At 37.6% G+C, this 25,773-nt stretch overlaps 1 protein-coding gene across 5 annotated transcripts; it reads right to left on the bottom strand.

The window, feature by feature from the left end:
- Nucleotides 1-511: 511 nt before the first annotated feature.
- On the bottom strand, nt 512-22,391 carry zfand3 (zinc finger, AN1-type domain 3). Of its 5 annotated transcripts, XM_028434628.1 has the most exons (7): nt 22,019-22,391; nt 18,543-18,596; nt 17,391-17,431; nt 16,357-16,545; nt 15,059-15,124; nt 5,765-5,983; nt 512-2,568 (listed from the first exon to the last, which is right to left on the bottom strand). In XM_028434628.1, exons 1-7 carry the CDS (start codon nt 22,099-22,101, stop codon nt 2,414-2,416), a joined length of 807 nt encoding a protein of 268 aa, XP_028290429.1. In that variant the 5' UTR covers nt 22,102-22,391; the 3' UTR covers nt 512-2,413. The 5 variants fall into 5 exon arrangements, with proteins under 5 accessions (XP_028290429.1, XP_028290438.1, XP_028290457.1 ...); XM_028434637.1 differs by lacking the exon at nt 18,543-18,596; XM_028434656.1 differs by lacking the exon at nt 16,357-16,545.
- Nucleotides 22,392-25,773: the final 3,382 nt, after the last annotated feature.

The following is a 25,773-nucleotide window of genomic DNA, read 5'->3' on the forward strand; positions in this document are numbered from 1 at the left end:
TTTATTAAACGTCACTATGCCGTTCTCATTCATTTATGAAGTCATGCGACCCATGTGCACGATCAACACAAAAGGCCTCTGGAATAAACCGTCAGATTGCGATCAAAGAATTGGAAACCCATGGTTTAAAGGGACTCCACGTTCCACAATGCAATGCACAGAACGTTTGACAATTTCAATAAACCGAGTGTTTACAGGGATCAAAAGAAACTTTCAAGTGGCAATTTCAACCTTTTGCATCTTTTTTCGAGCAAATGGTCTTCGATTTAATGAACTGTGTCTTCATCTAATTTTTTCTCCAGTTATAACCGTCCTCTTTCTTTGCAAAAACTACACATTAGTATGTTCACCTTCTCTCAGCCACACTGCAGATTTTTGTCCAAAAATCAATGGTTTTTTATAACAGATGTCTGTAAACGCACTAATCAGCTCACATTTTCTCTTGGCCTAACACAAAAGTCATGAAACCTTTTTGAAAATCATTTTTAGAAAAAACACTTTACTTCACATATTGTCGTATCCAGTTTATTTTTTCTCAAAGAAAAAAAGAAACTTGTAGAGGGAAAGCAAAAATGTTAAGTAGAAGAAACAAAAATATTGAATTTTCCACATTCATCTTCCCATTTTTATAACAACCACATTACAACCAAAATTTGCAATTCTACTCTTTAAAGTGTAAGTAAGTGAGGAACACAAAAAAAGAGGTTAAATAAGGTTTCTTTAAGATACACAATATTCATTCATTATGCATTTTTTGTTTAGTCCTCCCACACTCCACCAGGAAAATGTTTGGAAGGTAATTTTTTGCTGATCTTAACTTTCAGCACTCTTTTCACCCCAGGCCTAATCCCTCATCTACAGCATAACAAGGAAGGTAAAGAAAGCGAGTCAGAGAGAGCAAAGTAAAGAAAAAATAGAGCAATCGATACAAGGATAGATGAGAAAACCAAAGAGAAAGGGAGGAGGACGTTTGAGACCTCATCATGCTAGAATCAAATGAATACATAGTTAAATATATTAAAACCAATAGAAGGAATGAAAACAAAACAAAAATATTTTATTTAGCTTCAAAGCAAATAAGGAAATATGGGTAGTTGAAGTGAAGGCCAGAAATTCTTGCAAAGGAAACCAAATTTATCAAAGCTGCAGCGTGTGTAAATGCAACTTAAACTAAGAAAAGAAACCCTTAAAAAGTAAGACTGAATGACTTAATTAAAACTGTAAAAAAAAAAAAAGTATAGTATTGTGTTACAATGACACAGTTGAGGTCCAAACACAAATTGAAAGCAATATCTCTCTAAAGTCCTGTGGAGGCTTTCTTCCTTATGTTGCCACATTATTAAAGAAACACTATGAGAGTGAAGAGGAATCGTCTCAACTGGGGTTTATACATAACACGAGAGAGACAAAAAGAGGAAGACATAGAAAAATTCCAACAACAGATGTCTTCATCAGCAATGATCCAACATCAAAGGCTGTGTGTGATCCGAGGAATATTCCATACATTTTTTTTCCCCCCCACCCACCACCGACTTGTGTGTCTTAGCACAGCACATGCTTCAAACTTCTCCTTTAAACAGAGCTTAACCAGTCTTATCATCCACAGTGGCAGACGTATCATCACAGCAATCCTAAAACAAATGAAGTAAATGCTGTCCTGTATTGAAAAATGAAAGTTGATTGGGAGAGGGAGGAGAAGGGCGTGAGCTTTAGTTTCCTGAGGTGGATGATTAATAGGTGTTTGTGTGTCTAAAGGTTTAGGGACGTCTGTAAGACAGCAAAGGGAGAACACGCCGACTTTCACTGATTCTGGCAAACTCATTGGCTTTTCTAAAGTCCATGCTTGGTGTAGAGTACAAAGCAGGCTCTGGTCTGATTTTGAGGTAAAGAGCACAGTCTCTAGAGCGCTGAAGCCAAAGTGTCCATAAAGGATAATCATTTCTTTGTCCTTCTTCTCATCATCTGCTTTCTTTAATTATTTCATCCAGGTTGAGGTAAAGAGCAAGTCTGGCTTTCAAGACAAAAGACTTGCACTGTGTTTCTCTTCTTCGTTTCATTCGTTCCAACTCCGTTCATATGTGTGTAGTCAAGAGTTAGCAAACAGTGGAGAAAGTATTTCCTTTGCGAGGTACTGTCCCGTTCTTCGTAGGTTGGTTTTTTTTTTCCCAAAAGGCATCTTAGCTGTAGGGATATGGTGAGCAAACAGAATGTACAAAAAATGGAGCAAAATCTGGGTGATGCTAAAATTCTAAAAGAGCGAGCATAAGTTAAAAAGAAAGAGCGGAGGTTTGTATCCAAAAAACCTGCAAAAAATCTTGAAGAAAAAAAAAAAAAAAGGAAAGGAAAACAAAATATCCCTGTTAGAGCTGAGACACTGTCTGAACACAGCGGCTCTTCTGAGAAGAATGGCCACTCAAGAGCACTCCTCTCCGATGCGCTGGCAGGAGCGGCCCACTTTGCGGTCAAGCTTCACCATCTTGAGGACAGCCTCCTGACGACCACGACCCAGATGGTCAAACAGACACTCGTGTTGCTCTGGAAGCCGGTGCAACATACAGAAGACGTATCCTGGGGAAGAGTAGTGGTAACGTTAGAGGAGGAACAATTTGGAGCCAATGAAAACAACATGTTGATGCCAGTTGGATATATTTGAACAGCTATAATGTTCAAGGACCTGGACAATTGTTTTTTTGCTTGTGACAAAGATCTTCGTGAGCTCCTTTGTGTCTCAATTGGAAGGACAACACTCACCTCTTAAAGCTGCAATATATATTTTTTCTTTGGTGTTAATTGGTCAAAAATCCATAATCATCTTTGGGCATATTGTAATCCAAAGTGTTCTGAGTGGACAGTGAATCTCTTCTCCTAGCTCTGTAAATGAGCTTTAGAAATACAGGAGCTGTGCGCGATCCACTTTCAGTCTGTGCGCAATCTGCCACGAGTCAGAGAGAGATAGTGATAACAGACGGAATAAATAGCTTGTAAAACTAAGAGAAACATTACAGTATCTAAGGAGGAGACAGAGAACAGAATTTATTTGCAGAGTGGAGTCTGTCTGCTCTGATCAGCTGGAATCAGCTGCAGCTCAGCTGCTTGTGTGTGTTAGGAGAGGCTGTGACTGTGAGCCTCTTACTTTCCTCACTGCAGTGAGTGATACGTGCTTTCATGTATCTTAAACATCAGAAAACTGTGCAATAACACATGATAAAGTCCCAACATTTGTTACCAGTCTCTATTGAGAAAACAGTCGCAAAGAATTCCACAGTTGTTCAGAAGGGGAGGGGGAGTGTGGAGCGCTTCACGATTCTACATATTGCAGCTTTAAAGTGGTACACTTGAGGATTTTCTCACACATGAAGATAAAAAATCAGGCTTCAAACAGTTTTGATCGTACTGTGTGTGCTCCAATCATCCCAACACAGCACTCCACTCACATACCAGAATTCTGTCCCACCACCGATCTTCCTGCAATCAAACAAGTTCTAATGTTGCGTTCAAAGCAACCACTACTTGAAAAGGTGACTTGGAACGCCAGCTGAAGTCGGAGCTCTTACTTGGTGAAGTTGGGAAGAAATCTAATATAATAGAGGTCAGCCATGGTTGAGATATTTCGAGAATTGCGAGTTCCGAGTTGCCCTGAAGGCAGCAGTATGTGTTCCTGAAGGCAGCACTATGTGTTCCTCAATCAGTCGTTCCTTGATTGGCTAAATTCCGTTCCACGTCACAAATCACAGGTTCATGAGTTGGGAGTCGTCGGCTTTTCCTACATAAGAAGAGTTTTGGTCGTAAATATTTAATAAGTTTAATATTTACGACTGCTGGCCTCAACCTTAGACAATTATTGGTACAAATTGACTACAGGAAAATCTTATAGGAGATAAAATATTATTTTGTATGTAATTCGCATTACTGACTGTTTCAATATAAATGTATATATTGTTATGATAAGAAAAGCTCATTAACTCTTAACGTCTTAAATCCATTCAATAATACACATAATAGCACGACTGGTGTTATAATAAAAAGCAATTAATAGCCTGGTTTGACATCAGGTTGCAATGCAATTAAACCCTACATGATCACAGCATACACAAAAAGTAAATAGAAAGTTATCCAACATGCTGTGAAGCTTTATCCTGTATTCTACAGTGCAGAACGTAGCAATGGTTTTTCCTTAAAAAAAAATACAGTAGTTTATAAAAATGTTGTATGCAAATAGAATAAACTAGTTTCTACAAAAAGCTGATTTACAAACAGGAGATGTAGTGCTTCACCTTGGAGACACCTTAGCCAGCATGTGTAAACACTTAACATTTAAAAGGTTGGAAGTGACTATTGCAGTGAGCAAAAAAAACTGTTTGGCTAATAATTTAAAAGTCTATTTCCCTGCCTCTGCATTCCTCAAAATAGGCAGCATGCTATCAAAGGCAAAAACGAAATAATGCTGTCTCAATTTACAGCTGGGTTAATATTTTTCAATTTATTCACACACTTAAATGGCATGGAGCTCAATTTTGGTTACATTTAGTGGTCGTTCTTTCTAAGTCAGAGCAAAATAACATATTAAGCATGGGATTATATATTGAGTGACAAAATATAGCGATACTAAAACATCACAAGATATGATACAAGTCGTAACGTAAAATGAATAGTCAGTCTCTTTTTTGGGTTCCGTTTGTAGAGAGAAAGTTTTTTTTTATCTACTTGGGTTCAAAAGGTCATACCCAGATATATGCAAGTAAGCTCAAAGTTGGTCAAATAAAAGCAAGATTATTTTTTTTTATCTTTTTTGTCCTTCCAAAAATGTCGTCCTGTATTGTGGTATCGTATCGTTCCACCCTACTTACACTTCCTATGCAATCAAAATGCACTGATTCTGCAAAAACTATGGTATTAGTACATTATTTTCATTGTAAAAAATAAGGTATTGCTCTTTGAAAGCTGAGTAACATTAGAGATAGTTGGTTGTTTATTTTCAGTCAATAACTACAATAACATTTTAGGCACTGTGCAACGGCAAATGTCTGCAATGTGTGAAAAAAAAAAAAATCAGCTCCGATTCACTGGTGGAGCCATTATTTTCTCCCTCATTTATTGTCTGAAAAGCATTTACGCTTTCAACTTATTATCAGACCATCTTGGATTACACTGTGGAGAATTCTGCAGAACCATTACCAAAGTAATTTGCAATTACTGGAATTGTCAGAAATCACTATAATTGCCATCGTGTCCCCACTGTGTTTGTAAAGTAGTATGTTTTCATAGCAAGCTTTGGACTGTTAACGACCGATTGCCAGTGCATTAAGCACCACCGGAGAGGAAAAATTGGTGGGTCAATTTCCAATTTAGTAATTATTGCATTGGTTTAAGCAGAGTGGTCCTTTGAGCAGTGAAGAGCTCTGACTTCTCAAGGACTTTAATTTGAATGCAAACAAGTTGATTTGCAAGGCGAGTATTGGTTTAAACAGGCCAAGTGTTTCAGGTAATTGGCTTATGTTTTATGCGCAATGTAAAACATTCAGACTTTCCATATTAGTCCCTCAAGGCTTGCAAAAGAACCGTGGTTATTGACTACATGTGTGTATCCAAATGGCCATTTAATGGCTACAATTTTCAGTGGAAGACCTAAAGTTAAACAGAAATATCATGTGCAAGCAAAATAAGCATGAACCATACATCCTCTAACCATTACATAATGTGTATTCTGTGTTCTTTGTGTAAAGGGTTTAATAGTAATGTATTCAGAAGTAGGGGAGGGACATACCACAGCGGCAGGAGCCCAGCTCTTGCTGTACCAGCTCCAGTTTGGTTTGGCAGCGATGGCAACGTTTGCGGCTTCGGTGTTTGGAGCCACTGCGAGATGAGGATGACGATGCTGGTGAGGCAGACAAGGATGATGACAATGATGGAGGCTCCTCTTCCTCCTGGACCTCATCCACTCTCATTCGCTTCTCAGGTGAAACGTCACTTTCTGATTCTGAAGCTGGAGACACAAAAGTATATACATAAAATGAAAGAACAGCTATTAACAACTGTAATAACTACACAAAATGGTATAAATAAAAACTAATAGACAAAATAAAAACCTTCACACAAGGAATGAATTACGCAGAGTCAAAATAAGCTGAAATCATAAACTAAACATGACCTTTTTATTCATGAACACTGTCTTAGCTTGTGTACCTCACTGAGATGGATGATCCACATATTTTAATTTGAGATAATGAAAAGACTGACATTTACCAATTTTTTTGACAAATACAAATTTAACACCAACCCACACATTTAAATGTCTTCTGGGTATTTTTCTCTGAAGCTATCTAAAGCTAAAGAGGGAAACATTGGATGATAGGACAGTGGGACAAAAAACCCTTGTTGTCTTCAAAAGAAGAAGAAGAAAAAAAGAAATGCTCCACTGCATTAGATGACATGCAGGCCAGCAAGCGAGACGGAAGGAGTTTGTAGCCAGCTTCCACTAGTCGGTTGGAATTTCAACTCGGCTTTTCTCATCAATCCTGCAGACTTTCTCTCTGGCCTGGCTGAAATGCAGATCAGCACTCAATAAATCTCTGAGAACTGGGGAAGGCTGAGAAGTCGGATCCCCTCACGAGCAACATTGATTCCTTTCTCTGTCCATGTTGTTCCATACATACAGTATGTGATCGCTACATTTTTTTATTTAGACACAGCTTTTTGAATCCCTGTCGATCTCCATCTAATCTAGACAACTGTTAATTTAGTTGTTTCACTAAATCCTTGTTTTATAACACAAGAATCATCAAAAGTGATTTTTTATGAAAATGTTTTGACCGGTGAATATAGCAAATAAAGTATGAAAGGATTTAAGATATTTTATTTGGAGGGGTGTGAGACATTTATCAAACATTCGTATCCAACCAACCCGAGCATACAAATGACGGGTGTTGATAAATGTAGCAGCTGAATTCGATTGTCATTAACATGTTGCGCCGTTAAATATTTCTGGTTTGGAGGCCCCGCCCACTGAGGTCAAACATGGAGAAAATAAACATTTGCAAGAAAATAAACATTTCCGAGATGGAAATCAGCCTCCTCACTGGTGGAAAAAAACAAACATGTGTTTTGTATGTATGTGTATACATATATATCATTCCTTTCCCCCATATATTTGTCATATAACTTGTTATTGTCTCATCCCCTTACCCCTTGTAGGCAACCAACCACATCAAGCCTAAAGACCCTCTTTCTCACAGGAATTAACCAAGGAGCCTGTTTCTTTATCACAAACTGTTTACAACATAACTGCCCCAGCAACTTTGAGGTGCATAGCTAACCCCCACTATGTGGCCTTTGAACCCAATAGCGTAGCCGAAAAGACTGGCCCAACATTTTGAAGTGTTCAGTACGAACACTCTTTACGACTCCACACGGGGTAAGAACATCTGTCTTCTCCCTCCTTTACAAACATATCTTTGGGATGCTGTAAGATCACAGAACTGTTCCACTGACCCCGTGGTGAGCTGTCACACTGCCCAGGCCTTCTCTGAGATGTGTCCCAATGAAGAAGTGAGAACAAAGAAACTATACTATGTTTGAAAAGTTACAAATGAAAACATTATTGGAATGGTTTCTGCAGAAACTCTTTTCAGATAATTTTATACCCACAGAATGCTATTTTAAATGTGTCATCATTTAAAAGGTGCTTAAAATACCAGAAAACATCACAAAAGTTAGTTTAAGGTATCTACTGCAACCATATAGTAAAGAAGAGGCATAACATGATGTTTGACATTTATGTTTACGAGTAATTAGAAGTAAAATTCATTAACCGGTTTGTAAAGTAATACTAGGCTATTTTCCAGTCGTGTTTGGTTTTAAACTCTTTCGTAATACATGATATTTCAAGATATGTCGAAAAGATTATTTGGATATGCTGAACTCATGATTATGGTTTATGTGTAAATCTATGAATCATCCCTCCTGTTTGTCTTTGTCTCACATAAACACACACCCCAGACACACCCAAAGCCAGCCAGCTGAGATGCTGGCAACTTTAAACCAATCAACGAAGCTTCCCTCTTGAAAGGAGAGTCTCAAAGATAACCTTTTAAAAGGAAGAAAACCGCCCAAAATTTCAGTTTTGGGGCGCTGGGGTTTCATGCTCAATGCGTTTCCCTTCCCCACCTTTTCATTTATTTCATTTTATTTTTAGTTGAAACAGATTTTTAGAATCCACAGCTGCTTGGTTCAGACGAATCCAGCATTTAGTGACGTGCGTAACAGCCGAAAAGGAAGCTGGTCCGCGACCCATTGGGGTAAGCCACGAGCCATTCTCTAACCCAGCTGCGAAGGCCAGAACCGCCTGGATCGGCTGTATGGGCTATACTCTGTTTAAACGCAACAGAACTCAATGGTGACACGTCCTACTGCATTTCTTCAAACAGCACCTCCAGGTCCAACCCTGACATCATCTTCAAGGTACCTGAACGAACTTTCATCAGCAAACTTCATCCACAATAGATCACATACATACTTCCATAACTACACACTTACACACACAACATGTTCCACACAGTTCATCTCATTCATGTCTGTTCGTCTCCCCTGTCTGTCTTCCCCTTTATATAATGAGCTCTCTTTATGATTTTATTCTTTGATTTCATGATCTTATTATTCGAATATGTATCCTGCATTATTATTCAATATTTAGTAGACTAGCATTCTCCTAGAATAGTGATTTCACTTTATTACATATAATCCTCACTTTTATTAGCTTATAAATGCATTTTATCATGATTTAAATGTCCCATTTCAATTGATATTTTGACTGTGTTAATTGTTGAATTTTGAATAAAAGGATGAAGGTAATCTTTGATTCCTGATTCATTAAAGCTGTGATTATGGTGTAGATGTTGCTGTTCGAATTCACTTTTCCCTGGTTTCACATTGATGGGTTTAGTCTAAAAACTTAGACATATTTCTCCTGTTAAAAGGAGTGGCACCTCGCAAAATTTGAAGTAATATTAATAATCATAATTAATATTCTTATTTATATAACCCATTATTAATAACTCATCCTCCTACAGCCTTAACACTAGCATGCCCAAGGTTTTCTTACTCCTGCTGCCCTGCCCAGAGGCCGCCAAATGACACTCATTTGCAACTCAGTGGGCCACCTCTCTTATGTAAATAAAGCCATTCGATCGGAATGTGCAGCTGGGCAGTGACAAACTTTGGGGGTTGGTGTAAATGATGGCCAGTGTTGAGAAACCAGTTTCTCCCAGGTAGATGTTTGTTAATCCAAATAACATTATATGGAATTATTGGATAAGAATGGCCAAATTAATATGAGCCATGTGTGTTGTGATCAATTAATAAACCACAATAAATAAAATTAGAAAAATAAAAAAAGTAATAAAGCAACCAAGCTCCTGTTTCCTACTCCTGTATTTTCACTATTTACCTTTATTGTTTTTGTGCTTATAAATCAAATGTATTGTTGCTATTTATGGTAAAGCAAGATTTCCGAGTGTGAAAAGGACTGTTTGAGTTCTCACTTTAAAAAGGTAAATTCACGAGGTCCACCATTCACTAACCAGGTCCATGAATTATTTTATTAAGCTATTATTTTACAAATTTGAAGAAAGTGCACAAGATGCACAAAGAATCAATGCTTCAACAGGGAAAAACAATCTCAATCTCTGTTTACACCATCAGTTATGCTGACATTATCCCTCTTGACCTTTGACCCAATGCGGAAGTACTGAACCATAGTGAAAGTTTGAAAAGGATTATCACCTCAAGGTGAAAAAATAGCCAACTCAGGGCAGATATTTCACTGACTCTGGCGACTGAGAAGCAAGGATGTCAAAAGTTTACAGCTCTCAGCAGGCTTTGGAGATGATCCTAAATGACGCCAACCCCTGTGACTCCGATGGAGAAGAAATATCCCTTCAGCTGAGTTCTGACTCTGAAATTTCTTCCGGTAAGATTTTCTAAACATCCTTTTTTTTGTTTGCTGATTATGGCAGTTGTGTTTTTAATGTTTCATTAATCACATCTCAAAAATATGATCACCCTATACATGAGGAGGATTCGCCACCTTCAGAAAAGAGAGGTCGCCTGGAGACACACGAGCGGCTGACAGAGACGGCAAAAGACGGCACAGTGTGGCGTGAAGAACAGGTCGGAAGGCCTCTCCATCACAGCCCAATTGAAGGTCACGTCACAGATGGAGAGCCAACTGCTTTGGCCAGAAGAAAGGTGACGAGTCGCTTACAGAGTTTCTTCTGCTTCATAACTCTGGAAATGCTTCGGACCATTCAGGAGTGGACTGTCCAGCATGCACTCCAGACACAACATGAGAACTGGTTCATGGCCATACCTGAACTAATGGCGTTCATTGCCATCCTGCTTCTGTGGGGGATTGTCCGCCTTCCATCGCTGCATGACGCATGGTCAGCAAAACTGGGACCGCCCCTGATCAACAGGATTATGGCTCGAAACCGTTTCAAGGACATCATTCAGCATCTACGCTTCGACGACAAGGACACACGTGGTGAACGAGTTGCGACTGACCGGTTTGCTGCAATCTCTGACGTTTGGGAGTCTTTTGTTGCCAACTGCATCACTTCGTACAACCCAGACAGGCACATCACCATAGATGAGCAACTTTTTCCAACTAAGACTCGCTGCTGTTTCTTGCAATACATTGCAACGAAGCCGGACAAGTTTGGTATCAAGTTCTGTGTGGCATGTGACCTTAAATCCAAGTATGTGTGCAAAATCATCCCATATCTTGGCAAAGACCCCAGTCGTCCACCTGGGGAGAGATTGTCTGAAAATGTGGTGATGAAGCTTATGGAACCGTTTATGGACAAAGGAAGAATTGTTACAATCGACAATTTTTTCACTTCATTGTCACTAGCACGTCGACTGCACAGCCGGAAGAGCACCCTCCTTGGCACAGTCAATAAGATTCGCCGGGAGCTTCCAGATTCAGCTAAAAAGAATTTGGCCCGTGAGGAATTCAGCACACAAGTGTTTTCAACCTCTGGTGCCACACTGACTGTTTATGTGCCCAAACGAAAGAAGACTGTCTGCCTCCTCAGTAGCGTGCACAGCGTGGTGGAGACTGAGGCTACTCGGAAAAAAAAGCCGAACACAGTCACCGACTACAACAGCATGAAATGCGGTGTGGACGTCATGGACCAGATGGTTCGAAAGTACACTGTGCGTTCAGGAACACGGCGTTGGCCAGTCGCTGTGTTTTACAACATGATTGACATTGCAGCGCTGAACGCACATGTGCTTTATCAGGCATGCACTGGGGTCAAGGAGAGGAGGGTGGACTTCTTGCTGGAGCTTGCAAATGAGCTTGCCCAGTCTCATATGGCAGCCAAGGAGGTGAATGAGCAAAACCTTCAGCAATAACCACCCACACCTGATGTGGGGAAAAGGGCATTGTGCCAGGTGAAGTGTTGCTGCAGGAAAAACCGTGCCACCAAGCGTTGTATGTATTGTGACAAGTTTGCATGTGGCAAATGCATAAAGGAGGTGTGGCAGTGCCAGAAATGTTCACAAAATCTCTATTAAATAAATTTCACCAAGAATGCAAACAAACTGTTGCCGTCTCACTATTACTACTTACTACTTTCTGTTGCAAAAGTTGAAATATAAGTTGCAACCTCTATGTAGCTGCTGTATGGGAAACACAAAGGAGAATACAAAAGGTCTTTGTGTCCTGGAACCTACCTAGCCACCACCCCCACCCTAGCTGAGGGGGGAGTAGTGGCCTCAGTAACATAACAATGGTCACAAGCTGAGTTGTTCACACCCGCCATCTGACACCAGCTTGGACATTAAAGGTATAGGTGTCAAATGACACCACTCTGGTCATGCTAGTGTTAATAGTATAATACCGTTATTATAATATCATTCACACACGCACTGACACTTTATGTACTATAATGTATAAGATTTTTTTTTAAATGTCTTTTTCTCTGTCTTTGTGTTGTAAGTGGCAAAAAAAAAAAGCATGAATAAGGTGACATGAAGGCTGTCATTAAATTTTGTTCTTTACAATAACCCCTAACCCTACCTAGTCCCACTAGATCGTACCACCTAACTCAAAAAATGCCAACATAGCTCCAATTGTGTCATAATTTAGCAAAAAATTTCATAATTTAATGAATGACGCTTAATGACAGCATTCATGACACTTCAGTCATGCTAATGACAGATAATGACAGCGTAAATTCAGCCTTATGTATAAAACTTCAAGCCAAGTGTTGCCAAAAGCGGCATCAGTAAAAATGTAGGTTTTTCTCAAAATAAATAAATTAGTTGTATTCTTTTTAATAATAATGTTTTGATCTGTTCTAAATATGTGCTTATGCTTTAATGACAGCTGAGGTTTGTTTAAGATTTTATTTACAGCCAGCTCTTCCTGTGCTGCACCGCAAATCAACTCAGATTTGCGTACCCAAGCTTGGACCTGACGTGAGATCTGATCGTAGCTTCCACTCACATAAAAATTGATAAATACCGAAACTTGATTGTAAATGGTCGTAAGCAAAACAACCCAGTACCTGTTTTAAGTAGGGATGTAACGATTCACTCAACTCCCGATACGATTCGATTCACGATACTGGGTTCACGATACGATTTTCTCACAATTTATTTTACAAAATGGGAATGTTGACAAATGACTGAAAAATATTCCTTTATTTTTTGGGGGAAAATACTATACTATTTTCCTTTTATTTTTCATTGTCAAAAGAATCCCTTGATAAACTATTCAAAATGATGCAATTTAACTAAAAATAAATCTTGAATGAAATAAATAGAGAAATAATACAAATGAAGAAGAAACCTATTAATTTAAATTCTGGTTCTATAGTAAACAATTCAAAACTGCATAATAGTTCTTTTTCTTTTTAAAAGTGCAACTGAAAATGTATTTTGTGCCTTAACAATTGGACTTTAAAAAAAAAAAAAAAACAGTCATTTTACTGTATTAACGTCAAATATTTGTTTAGACCAGCAGAGGGCGCTGGTAACCCAGTAGTCGGTTGGCATGCAGTTATTCCACCAGTGAAGAAGAGAAGCTACGCTAGCAGACAGAGCTAAAAGAAAAACGTGACTTTTACAGATATTCACGTAATATTACAAATATTCTTTTGGTGCTAAAGGAGTAAAGAATCATTTATGAGCATGTTTAACAGTAAATGGCGGCCAGAAACAAAAAAAATGTTTCTGCTATAGTAGCAGATTCCGCCCGTCACGTTCGCTTCTGGAAGGATAAATAAATAGTGCACTCTGCTGTTTAAAAAAAGTACTGCGATTCAATTTTCAGAGCATCGATGTGAACCGTGGTACCTATGAATCGATTTTTAACTGCCTTACGATTAATCGTTACATCTCTAGTTTTAAGGATTCAATTGTTTACAAGATTTGTGTAGAAAAGGTAGCATTGACTCGATTTTTTTGTCACTTTACATTATAACTTTAATAAAATTCTAAAATATATTTCAGTAACATTTTATCCGTTAGCTAAATTAGCAATTACTGTACTAAACTGTAAAATAAGGCCTTTTTTGTGCAACTTTTATTATTAAACAATTGACAAGTTTGAAAGATTTAGTTTAGTTACTACATTAACCATGCATAAATATTAAGAAAATTGATGTATGCTAGTTTATTTCGTTGCAAGTTTAACTAATTATTTCCCGTTAAAATGTGCCACAAGGAACATGTTTTTGATCGGATTCACAGCAAAGCATAGTATGTGGGTTCCACCAATGAAAATCTTTCCAACTCTTCTGTGCCAATGACAAACAGCTTTTCTCATGTTGACTTGAGTAATGTTAGTTAGGTTATATACGTCAAGTCTGAAGAAACAATACAAATTTAACAATTATTTCATAAAACAAAGGGGAGCCTTTACAGTGTGGACAAAACTGCCTAGCACCGCCTCTTCACGATGGTCACAAGCCTGGACACACACTGCCACAACCAGCATTTGCCACAAGTTAGCCAACGTGGTTGTGTTTGTCACGCTGACATGGGCAGCATCAGACCAAGCTGATCTTACAAGTGTTACCCCAGACCGCTGCTAGTCATTCAATCCTCTCCATCCCAAAATTCTAAATGGACTCTTTGATAAACCCAGCTCTGCAATGGCAACTGTTGTCAGGCTAGATAAAAAAATCTGGTCCCAGATTGAATAGCCACTGGTTGCAAAATTCCATCTTGATGTCCCAGTCCATTGAGATTGCCTCAAAAATCATCACGCTGCTGCCAAAAAAGATGTTATTACAACTATCAGCAAACTGGTATTTGTATCTTCCCCACAATTTTGTGCCATAAGCACAATCTAAACTGATTGCTAAACATGCAAAGGTTCAAATGCATGCATTGCTAACACCAGCAAAAGCAAGCCTGACTGTGAGATGTCACTATAGAGCTCCAGGCAGCCCGATGACAGCAGACATTGGCTGTGTGCAGTCTGTTCCAGAGTGTTGCGATGAGTCTTGTATTGTGCTACAAACCATAACTGAACATTTGTAAAAACAGCCAACAACTTCTAAGTAGTGACACAATATGAATTGTACTGGTGCCTGACTGACACCTAGTTGTAAGCACCTGAAAACTTAACTCATTGGCTGACAGCCATTTTCAGAACAGCTACCGTATTTTGGCCTTCCTCCAAGTCTGTCCAGAACAGTGTCTCCTAGCAACCGCCAGTGAAAAACACAATTGACATATATTTACATCAATGACAGTGAACGTTTGGAATTGAAATGATGTATGTTTACGTCAATGGCAGCGGGTGAGTTTTATCTTGTTTGTAGTTTAACTGCTGCCAAGTAATGGCTATAGGTTTTTACAGACTTTCTATTACATTCTCAAAATCTTTTTCACTGCCATTTTCCTGAGAGAACAATGAGCCTAATCATGTTGGATCAATTCATTACTACGGTACCAGTGCACCCTCAGCTCAAGCTCCTTAAGAGGACATGACAAGCAAGCAATGTGGTCATGAGGTTAGCATTGGAGTGGTAGAAACGAGGCATACCTGACTCAAATGAACGTTTTGTGGGAGTGGAAAGTGAACTCAAAACAGTTTCTGAGTTTGGTGCTCCTGAAAGAAAAACACATGTAGTGAGCAAAGGAAAAGACAAAAGACATTCTACATTATACCAGAAGAAAAACATGAAACTATAAAGAAGCTGTTTTTTTTTTTCTTCCAGGAAAACATTAAGACTGCTGTAAGCCTAAAATTGGATAAAGACAAGTCATTTTTTAAAATATACAACTTATAAACAAATTTGAATGTATTGTACACTTAAGTATATATAAATAGAGAGAAAGTGACATTTACACATTGATATACATGATCTGTTGACAAGTTACAAGTATGTTTTTAAAATTCTTTCAAGTATTTTGTTGTTTTGTGAGATTAAATCATTATTTTTTCAGTTTAAAGGATCTCTGAGCAGTGTTATTTAAACTGTAAAATTACTATTGCATGAAATTGTTTAATTGTACTTGCATTGAAAAGACAAAGAAGGCATGAGGGAGAAAAACCAAAAATGACAGCTAAAAAATAAAGACAATCATTGAAGAAAAATGAACATTCTTTGATATAAACTTTGTTTAAAAAAAAAAAAAAAAAAAGATGGGAATCCGTTATTTGACTACAATTACTGGTTTGAGTTTAAGTTTGACATTTTTGACGTTTCTTGCTTTTGAAACAAAAAGGGGAAAAAAGCTATATAATAAATAAGTTGATATTCAGTAAATTATTAAGTGGCTCTAAATGAATTTGTATATTCCTGCAGATGTTTTATTTTGCAAGGTTAAATGATAATTTTCTAGTTTTTTGTTAGAATATAAACCACATAATGTGTCTACCAGGTGCAAAATTAAACTATGAAACAAAATCAAACTCCGACACTATCATATTTGAGCAAAATGAGCCATCATGTGAGGATACATTGTTTCCAGTGGCGCTCATCCATTCCTTTGTCCTGTCTTAAAATGACCTCACAGATAACCTTGTCACTATCCAGCAATGATGGATAGCCTAACAATTATAGGTGACAAAACTTGAGTTCCGAACAGATACCCTTCCCTATCATTGTTCTCTCTGTGCCATGAGGCCAAATATAACCAAGGTCAGGCCACTGCAGCTGCTCCTTCAGTTGGCAAAAGACAGGAGCCATTTTGATCTTTTAAAATAGGTCACTTAACCAGGACCCACAATGCCTAATGTGTGAAATTAAATATCACAAGATTGGTGAAAATTCACTACTCTCTCTTTATACATAAAAAAATAAAATAAAGCCGACAAAGATGTCATTGCCATTTTACCGTCCTGAACCGCTATAGGTGCCGCTCCAGTGTCTGTGGGCAAAGGGTCCTCTGATGAATTGGCCATTGAAATCAGGGACTGGCTAATGCCGTCGCTTGTTTCGTTGCAGAAGATGTCTGATTGACTGCTGCTGGAGCTTGAGGAGGCCTTTGGGGCACAGACATCACTTGGCTGTTTCTTCTGAATGTCTATTAAAAAAAAAAATTAGGATAAAAACTGAATACTGAACTGGAACGTGCACACTTCTTGTGAAACATCTGCCTCCTCTTTTATTCGCACTAATCAAAACACACACCCACTCCATAATAAAACATCTCCAATGAACAATCTATGCTATGCTAACTCGCTACTCATTACTCAGTATACGTCCCTATTCACTCTTCTCTCAATCCAACCTACTCACCACAGATTGTAAAGCCCACAGGTTTTTATAAAAGGGGTGGGGCTAACAGTGCTTGTTTGTGACACAAGATGATCCCAAATCACCACATGATTTTGTTCTCGGCCAATAGCAAAAATAAATTGTAATAGACGGGTTTCAACCCATAGAGGGCAGTCACTGATATTTTACAACTAAATATTTCTAATTGAATTATTTTGACTAAAATGTTGAGACGTGGGCCAGGATCAATCAACAGCACTACTTCATACCCAAATACATTTGTATTCAGCAGAAAAAATGGTTTTGGGGTTTAGTTACTCTTTAACTACAATTAAAAATGCCATGGATCCAATGAGGCCTGTGGTTGGGAAGTTTTCCAATACCTGGGATAATGTTATACTCCTGAAAAATACCATTGTCTCATTATATTCCAAGCTTAAGGAGAAAAGACAGGGAAACATATGAACTTTAATGTATGTGGTGTGTGTGTATTGGAAAACCAACAACAAAACATAAACTTAAACTTTATGTATGTCCATAAATCCATTCACTAACTTTTTTCCTGCTTTTTGTCACCTTTAAGTGATTGCAGTGCAGCCACAGAGTGAACACAGGTGAAACATCCAGACACAATGCAAAGTAAGAACTTACCTGCAAAGCATTTTGAGCAGAGATTTTTTGTTTTGCTTGACCTAGAGAAAAGAGAACAAATGGTAGACTGTTGTTAAGGTGGCTGGTGCAATGTGTAAACAGAAAATACAGAACAGGATGGAAGGATGGCTGTTGGGTATCAACTAGGGTTGTCAAAAGTAGCCATATTCAAAAAAGTATCTATACTAAAACATTGCATCCGAACACAATGCTCATTTGCAAAAGTTTCGATTGTTGCCCACCCCCACCCCCACCTTATCTCTGCACACACATAGCAGCAGTGTACAGTACACACCTACCTTACCTAATATGTAGATGTCTTGCACAACACTACCTCAAAATATTGTTCTAATTGTTGTTGTTTATTTTATTTTATTTATATTTGGCACTACCTTAGATTAACTTAAACTCGTTATTATAGTTGAAGTTTTTTATTACTCAACCTATGGTTCTGTGAATTGTTTCAAGTTGTAATAGAGGGTATTATTTGCATAGTTCTTATTAGAAAAATTCCATTACATTTTTAAGTATTTTTTTTTTTTTTAATCCTTGAGGTATCGGAAATGGAATCGAGTACCAAATATTTTCCTGAGTATCTGTATCGAGCTGAAAATTTTACTATCGTGACAACCCTAGTATCAACAATACCAGAGAAACGCTAAGCCCAAGACTATCATTTTATTTACAAGCCTAACAGGAAGAAATAGAAATGGACGACAGTTCAAATTGTTTTCAAATACTACTATATTTTAGGATACTATATCAATGGTATTAGCAACTGAAATCTTGCAATGTATTTACTAATAAAAATGAACAAAAAACACTAAAAATGGTGCACATTTGTGGTAAAATGCACAATAATATCCCAACAGAGCCAGATATAAAGAGCAGGCCCTTAAACTTCAGTAAACCTTTTTCATTTTGAAGGCACACCTTATTTCATTGACTAAGAAACAGTGTATGACATTTAGAATGATCATCTCCACTTATCTCCCTTGTCTGACGATTTAAGTAGAATAGTTGTAAGACCGTGCTACATGGTTCATAATGTGTAATGTCCCCTTTTATAAATAAAGAAATCTGACAGTCATTGGGCATGACAATCACAAACATCCTTCTCATTCTATGTATTTTGGGCACTTCATTGCACACCTTTGTCCTCTGCAGTCATTGTGGGGACTGTCTGCCTGTGTCCGGGTCTGCATTCTTGGGTAGAAATAAAAGTAGAGAGCATGAAGAAAGAATGGAGAACGAAGCTCAGGAGACACAGGGAGGACGTTGTAAAGCTGGGTAAACCGTGACGCGTCACCAGGTAAACTCATCGTCAATTCGACTATCACACCATCAGTTAACCGTGAATCAATAACAGTGCCTTTTCAGATTTGAATAAGGTCTTAATAATCTGAACTGCTCGTTCACACACTTCAGATGAAGTTCCACATGTATTTTCAATCACAAGATATACTACTTGAGGTATAAGGAGTCGAGCGAGATGGTGAACGGTATCAGAATTGGACATATTGGTCAGTTTGTCACAGTTTCTAGACATTCAGTCACCCACATTCAGTGTAAATGGGTGATATTGTCCTAAAACATGCATCTGAGGTATTTCCATGTCATGTTGTGTTTTCCGCGATCAAAGAACAGAGGATTAAATGGGTGCTACGTGTTTGGAAAGGGGCAGATTTTAACGTATCCCTGTATCATTTTTCTTAATTAATAACCTCACTTTTTATCCTATAACAGAAAAAAGCAATGGCAAAAATGTAATAATATTTATATTTACACTATTGGCCATTATTAAGGTTCTTTGAGTTTCAACAGTCTTTAAAACATCTTTGAACCCTAAACTAAATAAATTAGAACAGCACTTAAAAGCCACACGGTGTGTAGAAAGAAAATTGTAGCAGAAATTGAGTCATAAAAGTCTGATTTATTATTATAATCCATTATTCACCCAGCCCTCATAAATTATGTTCCAAATCAACACAACAGTGTTTTGCTTCCCTGACAATTACCAAAAATGATAAATATTATGTCTAATCAAAAATTCTAGAAACACTCCTTTATCAAATAGCTGATTAATACTGAAAAATCGACCCCTACAGCAACTACTGGAAACATTTGCCTTTCTTTGCAAACAATAGCAAATAAGCTGCTCAACTTCCCATTACTGATAAACCTGCAGCTTTGAATTAGTATTAACTAACTGTGCTATTATTCCAGGTTTAACTTAGTGACACGTCAAAATAATAAACTGCTTTAAATTGACAATGACAAGAAGTTTATCCCTTAATATAAAAAAGGCCAAAGTATAGAAATAAATGTGAAAAGCAGGTTCAACAATTGTAAATATTTTCAATTGAATGAACTATCCAGTGTCAAATGTCCAATATCTAAACTATAAGTGCAGCCCAAACTTGTCGGAATAACATAAACTTGAAAAACTTTGAGGAAAAAGTTGTATTTTTTATTGTTATTCATCGTTTCACATTCAAGCTTTTGATTGAAAAAAAATACCCTAAATGTAGATAAAACTCTAGATGCAGTTATGCTTTGTAAGACATATTATATCCCAAGTGACAACAATGATGTGTGATTGAAGCTCATTTGAATTACTGTAAATGGTTACTTTTGATTTGTAACCTGAAATTATTATGAAGTCCTTTTGGTAAAAGCTAAGATTGAGAGGACTGAGAAAATTCACATAAAAACACCAACATTTAATGCATTTTCATCTCTGCAAAAAGTTTGCCAAACAATTTGAGAAGGCAATGTTTGCCTACTGAGCACAAATAATTTACTAGTGAACTAGCGATTAATGGGCCACTTTTGAAATGGCAATAATGATTACAACAAAAAACAAAAAATAAAAAATAAAAAATAAAAAACAGGGAGGAGTGCACTAGTTCATTGTCAATCTGTCAATATTTACTCTGAGATTTGGGCAACTTTATTTATTTATTTTTTACATTGTATTGCGTAAATACAGTTTGACAAGTTTGCCTTTTCTTATTCATCAGTGGCTTTACAGTCCTTGCATTCACAGTTTTATTAATTAAAGTTTAATTTTCTTCTATGTCTAAATCATATTTTGGGTATTATAAGAATTTGTATACAGTATATATATATATATATACTGTATAAATCCTGTGTACATCATCTTTTTTCATATATCGGCCAATATATTGCCTATTGACGGATATATTAGTTATTGGCAGATACTCGGTACATTGGGCAATTTTCACAAAAAAATCAAAAATAAAAAAATTGGTATTGGCCCTAAAAATCCCATATTGGTTGTTATCTGAAGTAATTCCTATTCCCAACAAATTATTAATAAAATGTATTTAAACCTAATGTCCACAAATTGCGGACGTCCTAGGGCTGGGCAATATATCTAATACATATTTTTTTAGCTTATTTTGTATTAAAATACTAATTTTAGGAGTCATTACTTTAACTACTTCTCAGAACCGCATGAAATGCATATTTAGATGGATTTCTGACACTCGTACGTGCTGTCCCTTATTGGACAAAAAGACAAAAGTAAGTGTCTAGAAACACATTAAACGTAGCCATAGCCCTCGGGACTATGGCTACGTTTCCGGACCCTTTCTACATAGGTTGGCATAGTCAAGGATTCTTCCTTCTGCTAACGTGGGTTCAAATCCCACTTTTGACATATATATATTTTTTTCATTTTAACATATTTAACACGGCAAATTCCACCTTAAAAAATACATATTCGACAAAATAAACATATTAGGGATAGGGCTAAAATAAAAGGGTTAGTTAAAAATAAATATGAGCTCAAATAACACTAACGGAACTTTAAGTCACGTGGGGCACCTATCACGTGACCTAAACTGGCCAATGAGGGGCGCTGCGTATGTATAAAGTGGCCGTGGCTATGGATACGTTTAACGTATCCATAGCCACGGCCAAGACTAAAGTGACACGTATTTTGCAGCTGTTTGTTAATAAATGAGCCTGTGTGGCCATTTTCATCATCAAATTTAAAACAGAATTGTCTTGCTGGTTAGACTTTGTTTGAATTTAAATCATCAACATTTAGATTGTATATCACCATTTTCAGGAAGAAAAAAAATATCAAGATATGAATGTTGGTCCATGTCGCGCAGCCCTAAGACGTCCCAGTACTTTACACAATCTACAGTACATGAACAACTAAATGAAAACAACAAACACTAGATAAGTTAAGGGCACATTAGGTAACTGTACCTTGACACACATATAGATATTTCTAATCATTAATACAAGACTTGACAATTAATAATCCTAAACCAGTGTCTGTATGATCCGACTAAACCACAACACTCTATAGTGATGTAGAAACAGGATTAATAGATCGTTTTTAATATATCTGTCACACCTGCCTACAGGGTTTATCCCACCTGAGTCTCCCATTCTGCATCCCTTTATGGGATAAGGTTACCGAGGTTAGCCAACAGCTAATGCTACAAAACAATGAGGGGGGGTAACAACGAAGAGCGGCTCATCCCTGTTTGAGCTGCTAATGCTAGTGGCTACCGACTCAGCTAGCTGTAGGCAGACAAGCCGTTCAAAAACAAAGACATCTTTTCACAGGTTAGCTTTGGGCTTACCCCCAGAAACCACAGGGGCAGCGAGGGGGCATAACGTTCACGTTACTCTGGGGCTTGCTGCCCTCGCTCCCCGTGTCCCCCATGTCGCTGTCCCTGGTCAGGCTCTCCGCGTAGCAGGTGAATCCGTGGATGGAGTTAGGGCCTCGTATCAGGGTTCAAAACCCCACGGCTCTGACAAGTACACAGTCAGACAGTTCCCCGGTGAGATAGCTCGGCAATGAATCTACAACCGATGTGCTGCCTGTTAGCCCAAACAGGAGCTGGATGGATGGAAATATAAATAGTTTAAAGTCGACGTTAAGGCGACGGTCAAAAGCACTGGAGTTCCTGGGCCGATCAGCTGGAGAGAGGAGCGAACCACTGTCAGCATTAGAGGGGGGTTGGGCAGACAAAAGTTACTGTTGTGTCTTTGTTCTCATCGCAATGTGTACATTAAAAACAAGCAATTTGATTTTACACGATTTAGATGTTAATCTAGCAATAAACTCTTTATAATATCTGTTATAGCGAGACTAACAGTTCTAAACGCTATCATGGTACAATCCATACAAAACTCTTTTCCGGAACACAAACCTCTTAACTATTTAGTCTCCTTTTTATTGACTAGGTACTAGCTACTGATTTAAATGGATAATACATGATTTCACCTATCACTGTCTTTCCAGTGTTATTTATTGTATTACCGTATATATGACACAAAAACAGATCACAAACAAAAGGATGGACTTTTGAGCTACTATTAGTACATTAATATATGTAATGCATACATGCGAAACATGGTCAGTGTCACTCGAACCAAGACAGAAAAAAAAACAACCCTTTTTTTTTTCTCCATACTGACAATTTCAAAAAAATATTGATTTTATTTTATTTATTTATTTATTTTACCTATACCTATACAATTAATGAAATAGCCCAAAAATATGATTTAGTGATGATCATTGATTCTTGTATATAAAACATATTGTACTCACTGATATATGTATGGAATGCACACTCTGAAAGTTATTGTACTTAAAATAATTTCGTGTGTGTGTGTGTGTGTGTGTGTGTGTGTGTGTGTGTGTGTGTGTGTGTGTGTGTGTGTGTGTGTGTGTGTGTGTGTGTGTGTGTGTGTGTGTTATATTAGACATTATATTAGAGATATTACATATATATATATACAGTATATATATATATGTATATATAAAGCATAAGCTTCACCTTGAGTGTTCTAATCTTGTTTTATTTTTAAAACACTGAACAATACCCGTGCAACAATACAATTGCACATGAGGTAGTTCTCAAATATAAATGAAAAGTTTAGAACATTGCTGTCCAAAATACTAAAATATATCAGTTCCTTTAGCCTTTCATTTTTTCACATTTTGAAAACAAAAAAAACTTGTGCAACAGGTTACACTGCAGACCTGTTTTCAGGTCTTTACCAAAAAATAAAATGCACAGCACAATTTTGGTTTCACAAATGAAAAAAAAATCACAGGATTTGAGGTGGATGATAAAATAATAATCTACAGGAAAAACTAACAAAACTTCTTAAACCGTCAATAATGTGTCCTAAGTTTTAGGTTTCCTTGAAGTGCAAAAAGAAAAAAAAAAAATCCAAATTCTGCAGCTTTGTGGATATTTAAATGTAAAAATATCAATCTAAAAATAACTTGCAACATTTTACAGGACAAAAACTCTTAAAAGTCAAACATTCTACAAAAATAAAGTGTAGTAATAATAATAATATTTTCAAAAGTCAACGTGTAATGACAGAATGAGCATGGCACAGGTGAGTTGTTCTCACAGGTTTTTCTTTATGTCAAATGCCATGAACTCTGTCATTTTCCACGTAGTAGCTTTTCTCTTTTCACTGCTGACAGCGTTCCATGGCTCTTTGCTGCAGCTAGCTTTAGCATTAGCTTAATTGTTAGCTTCAAATGCCGCATACTCAGCGGTGTGGTAGTTTCTTAAAGGTAGTGACTATCCGTACGGTTGTCGAATCAATATATTGACATTCTATCCGTATGCAGCTTCCTTATTTGGCCAGTTTAGATCACGTGACTAAGACTAAACCTTACCCTAAACCTATTCCTAACTCTAATCCAAATCCTAAAAACACGCTACATACATGTACTTCGGTAACCGTACCAATAGCAACGGGGGTTGTCCGTACAGCAACCGTACAAATAGACACTTTCTTTCTTAAATGACAAATAAGGTAGCATTTTGTTTGCAACCCCACCACGACTTATTGCTGTGTTAATTTCCAAGTTCCAACATACTAGGTTGACTGTGCTCTGGGTGACTTGTTGTGAACCTGTGTAGCAGACGTACAGTATGCTCACATGCACACATGACCTGGTTGACAGGCCTGTTATGGGGCCATTATTGTAACAAAACTATTTGTGTGTGCGTAATGCAATGCGTGTGTCTGATTAGAGGGTCTGTCAATTGGTACCAGCGACAACTGGTGGTTTCCAGTGGTATTGCACGAGTTACAAGTTTCAAAAAGTTACAGATAATATTTGCCAAATGTGTTTCAAAAGTCACGTGTACAGAGACGGTCAACATAGTGTCCCGGTTCGATGACACACAAATATTCAATTCAATTCAACTTTATTTGTATAGCGCAAATTACAAAAAAGTCATCTCAATGCACATCTCAAAATATAAAATTCATAATAAGAAAGAAAAAACCTAACAAGACCCACATGAACAAGCATTTAGTGACAGAGGAAAGAAAAAACTCAATTTTTACAGGAAGAAATCTCCAGCAGAACCAGGTTCAGAGGTGGCAGCCATCTGCGTTGACTGGTTGGGGTTAGTGGACAGAAAGACCAACAGAACAGGATAGAGAGGTCGAACATCAGAGTGTCCCAGACTAGTTGAGCTGTGAACCACAGATCAGGAACTGTCATCATCAGCTTAACGACAGCTGAAACAGAGCAGAGAGAGAACTGTGAGGAGAAGGCACTGACTGCAGAAAAACATGATACAGTATCATCAAGTCAGCCTGCCTTGGCCCTGGGCCTCACTCCCAGTGGCCTAGTCAACACTTATTAGAATGGTGACATATCTCTTCAGGTTGTTTTCAAAGAGAACTGATTGGTCAGGAGGCGGGGCTTTCATACTTGCTTAGATCCTAACCCGAACAAAACCTACTCCTGACTTGGTTAGTTGTTAACCCTGTTACCATGGTGATTTAGCCCCATAAGAAGATAACTGGCTTTGTTGCTCTATAACATGTGCAATAACAATAAAGTTGATTCTGATTCTGAGTACAGCACAAATGGAAATTAGCGCGATGAGAAAAAATCCAGCTTGTTAGCACAGGCCCTTTAGGTTTGTAACTGCATGTCATGTAACGTTCTTACAACATCAGGTGCTTATAATCAACAGTTCTAGGAACCTTAAGGACAGGGCACCTCTGGGCAAAAATGTACCCTTAAGTTCCCAGTATACTGTGTATAGCAGAAGAAATCTGCTAATTAAACAAAAAATGCTTGAAAAAAGCCTCATCTCACCATAATTATTAAATATATGAATGAATAAATGAATGAATGAATGAATAGATAACTGAATAGACGAATGAGTAAATGAGTGTTCCCCAGTCGGCTTTGAACCTGGCGGAGGCTGGAGACTGTGTGCGTGTGCGTATTCTTGTGTATGCGTGGAGATGCAGAAATAGTTCTGAAACACTAGAAGGATATCTTGTTCTTTTTAAATCATCTGTATGCATCCTTAGCATCTCCATGTAAGCAATAACT

Source organism: Gouania willdenowi, chromosome 3, assembly GCF_900634775.1.
Source record: "Gouania willdenowi chromosome 3, fGouWil2.1, whole genome shotgun sequence".
NCBI classification, from domain to species: Eukaryota; Metazoa; Chordata; class Actinopteri; order Blenniiformes; family Gobiesocidae; genus Gouania; species Gouania willdenowi.

Coding starts and splice junctions, on each gene's coding strand:
- zfand3 (XM_028434619.1), bottom strand. CDS start 18,712: ATGAGTTTACCTGGTGACGCGTCACGGTTTACCCAGCTTTACAACGTC. Junction 17,432..18,542: donor AATGACTGCAGAGGACAAAG/GTGTGCAATGAA, acceptor TCTTTTCTCTAG/GTCAAGCAAAACAAAAAATC. Junction 2,569..5,764: donor GCTGGGCTCCTGCCGCTGTG/GTATGTCCCTCC, acceptor ACTCTTCCCCAG/GATACGTCTTCTGTATGTTG.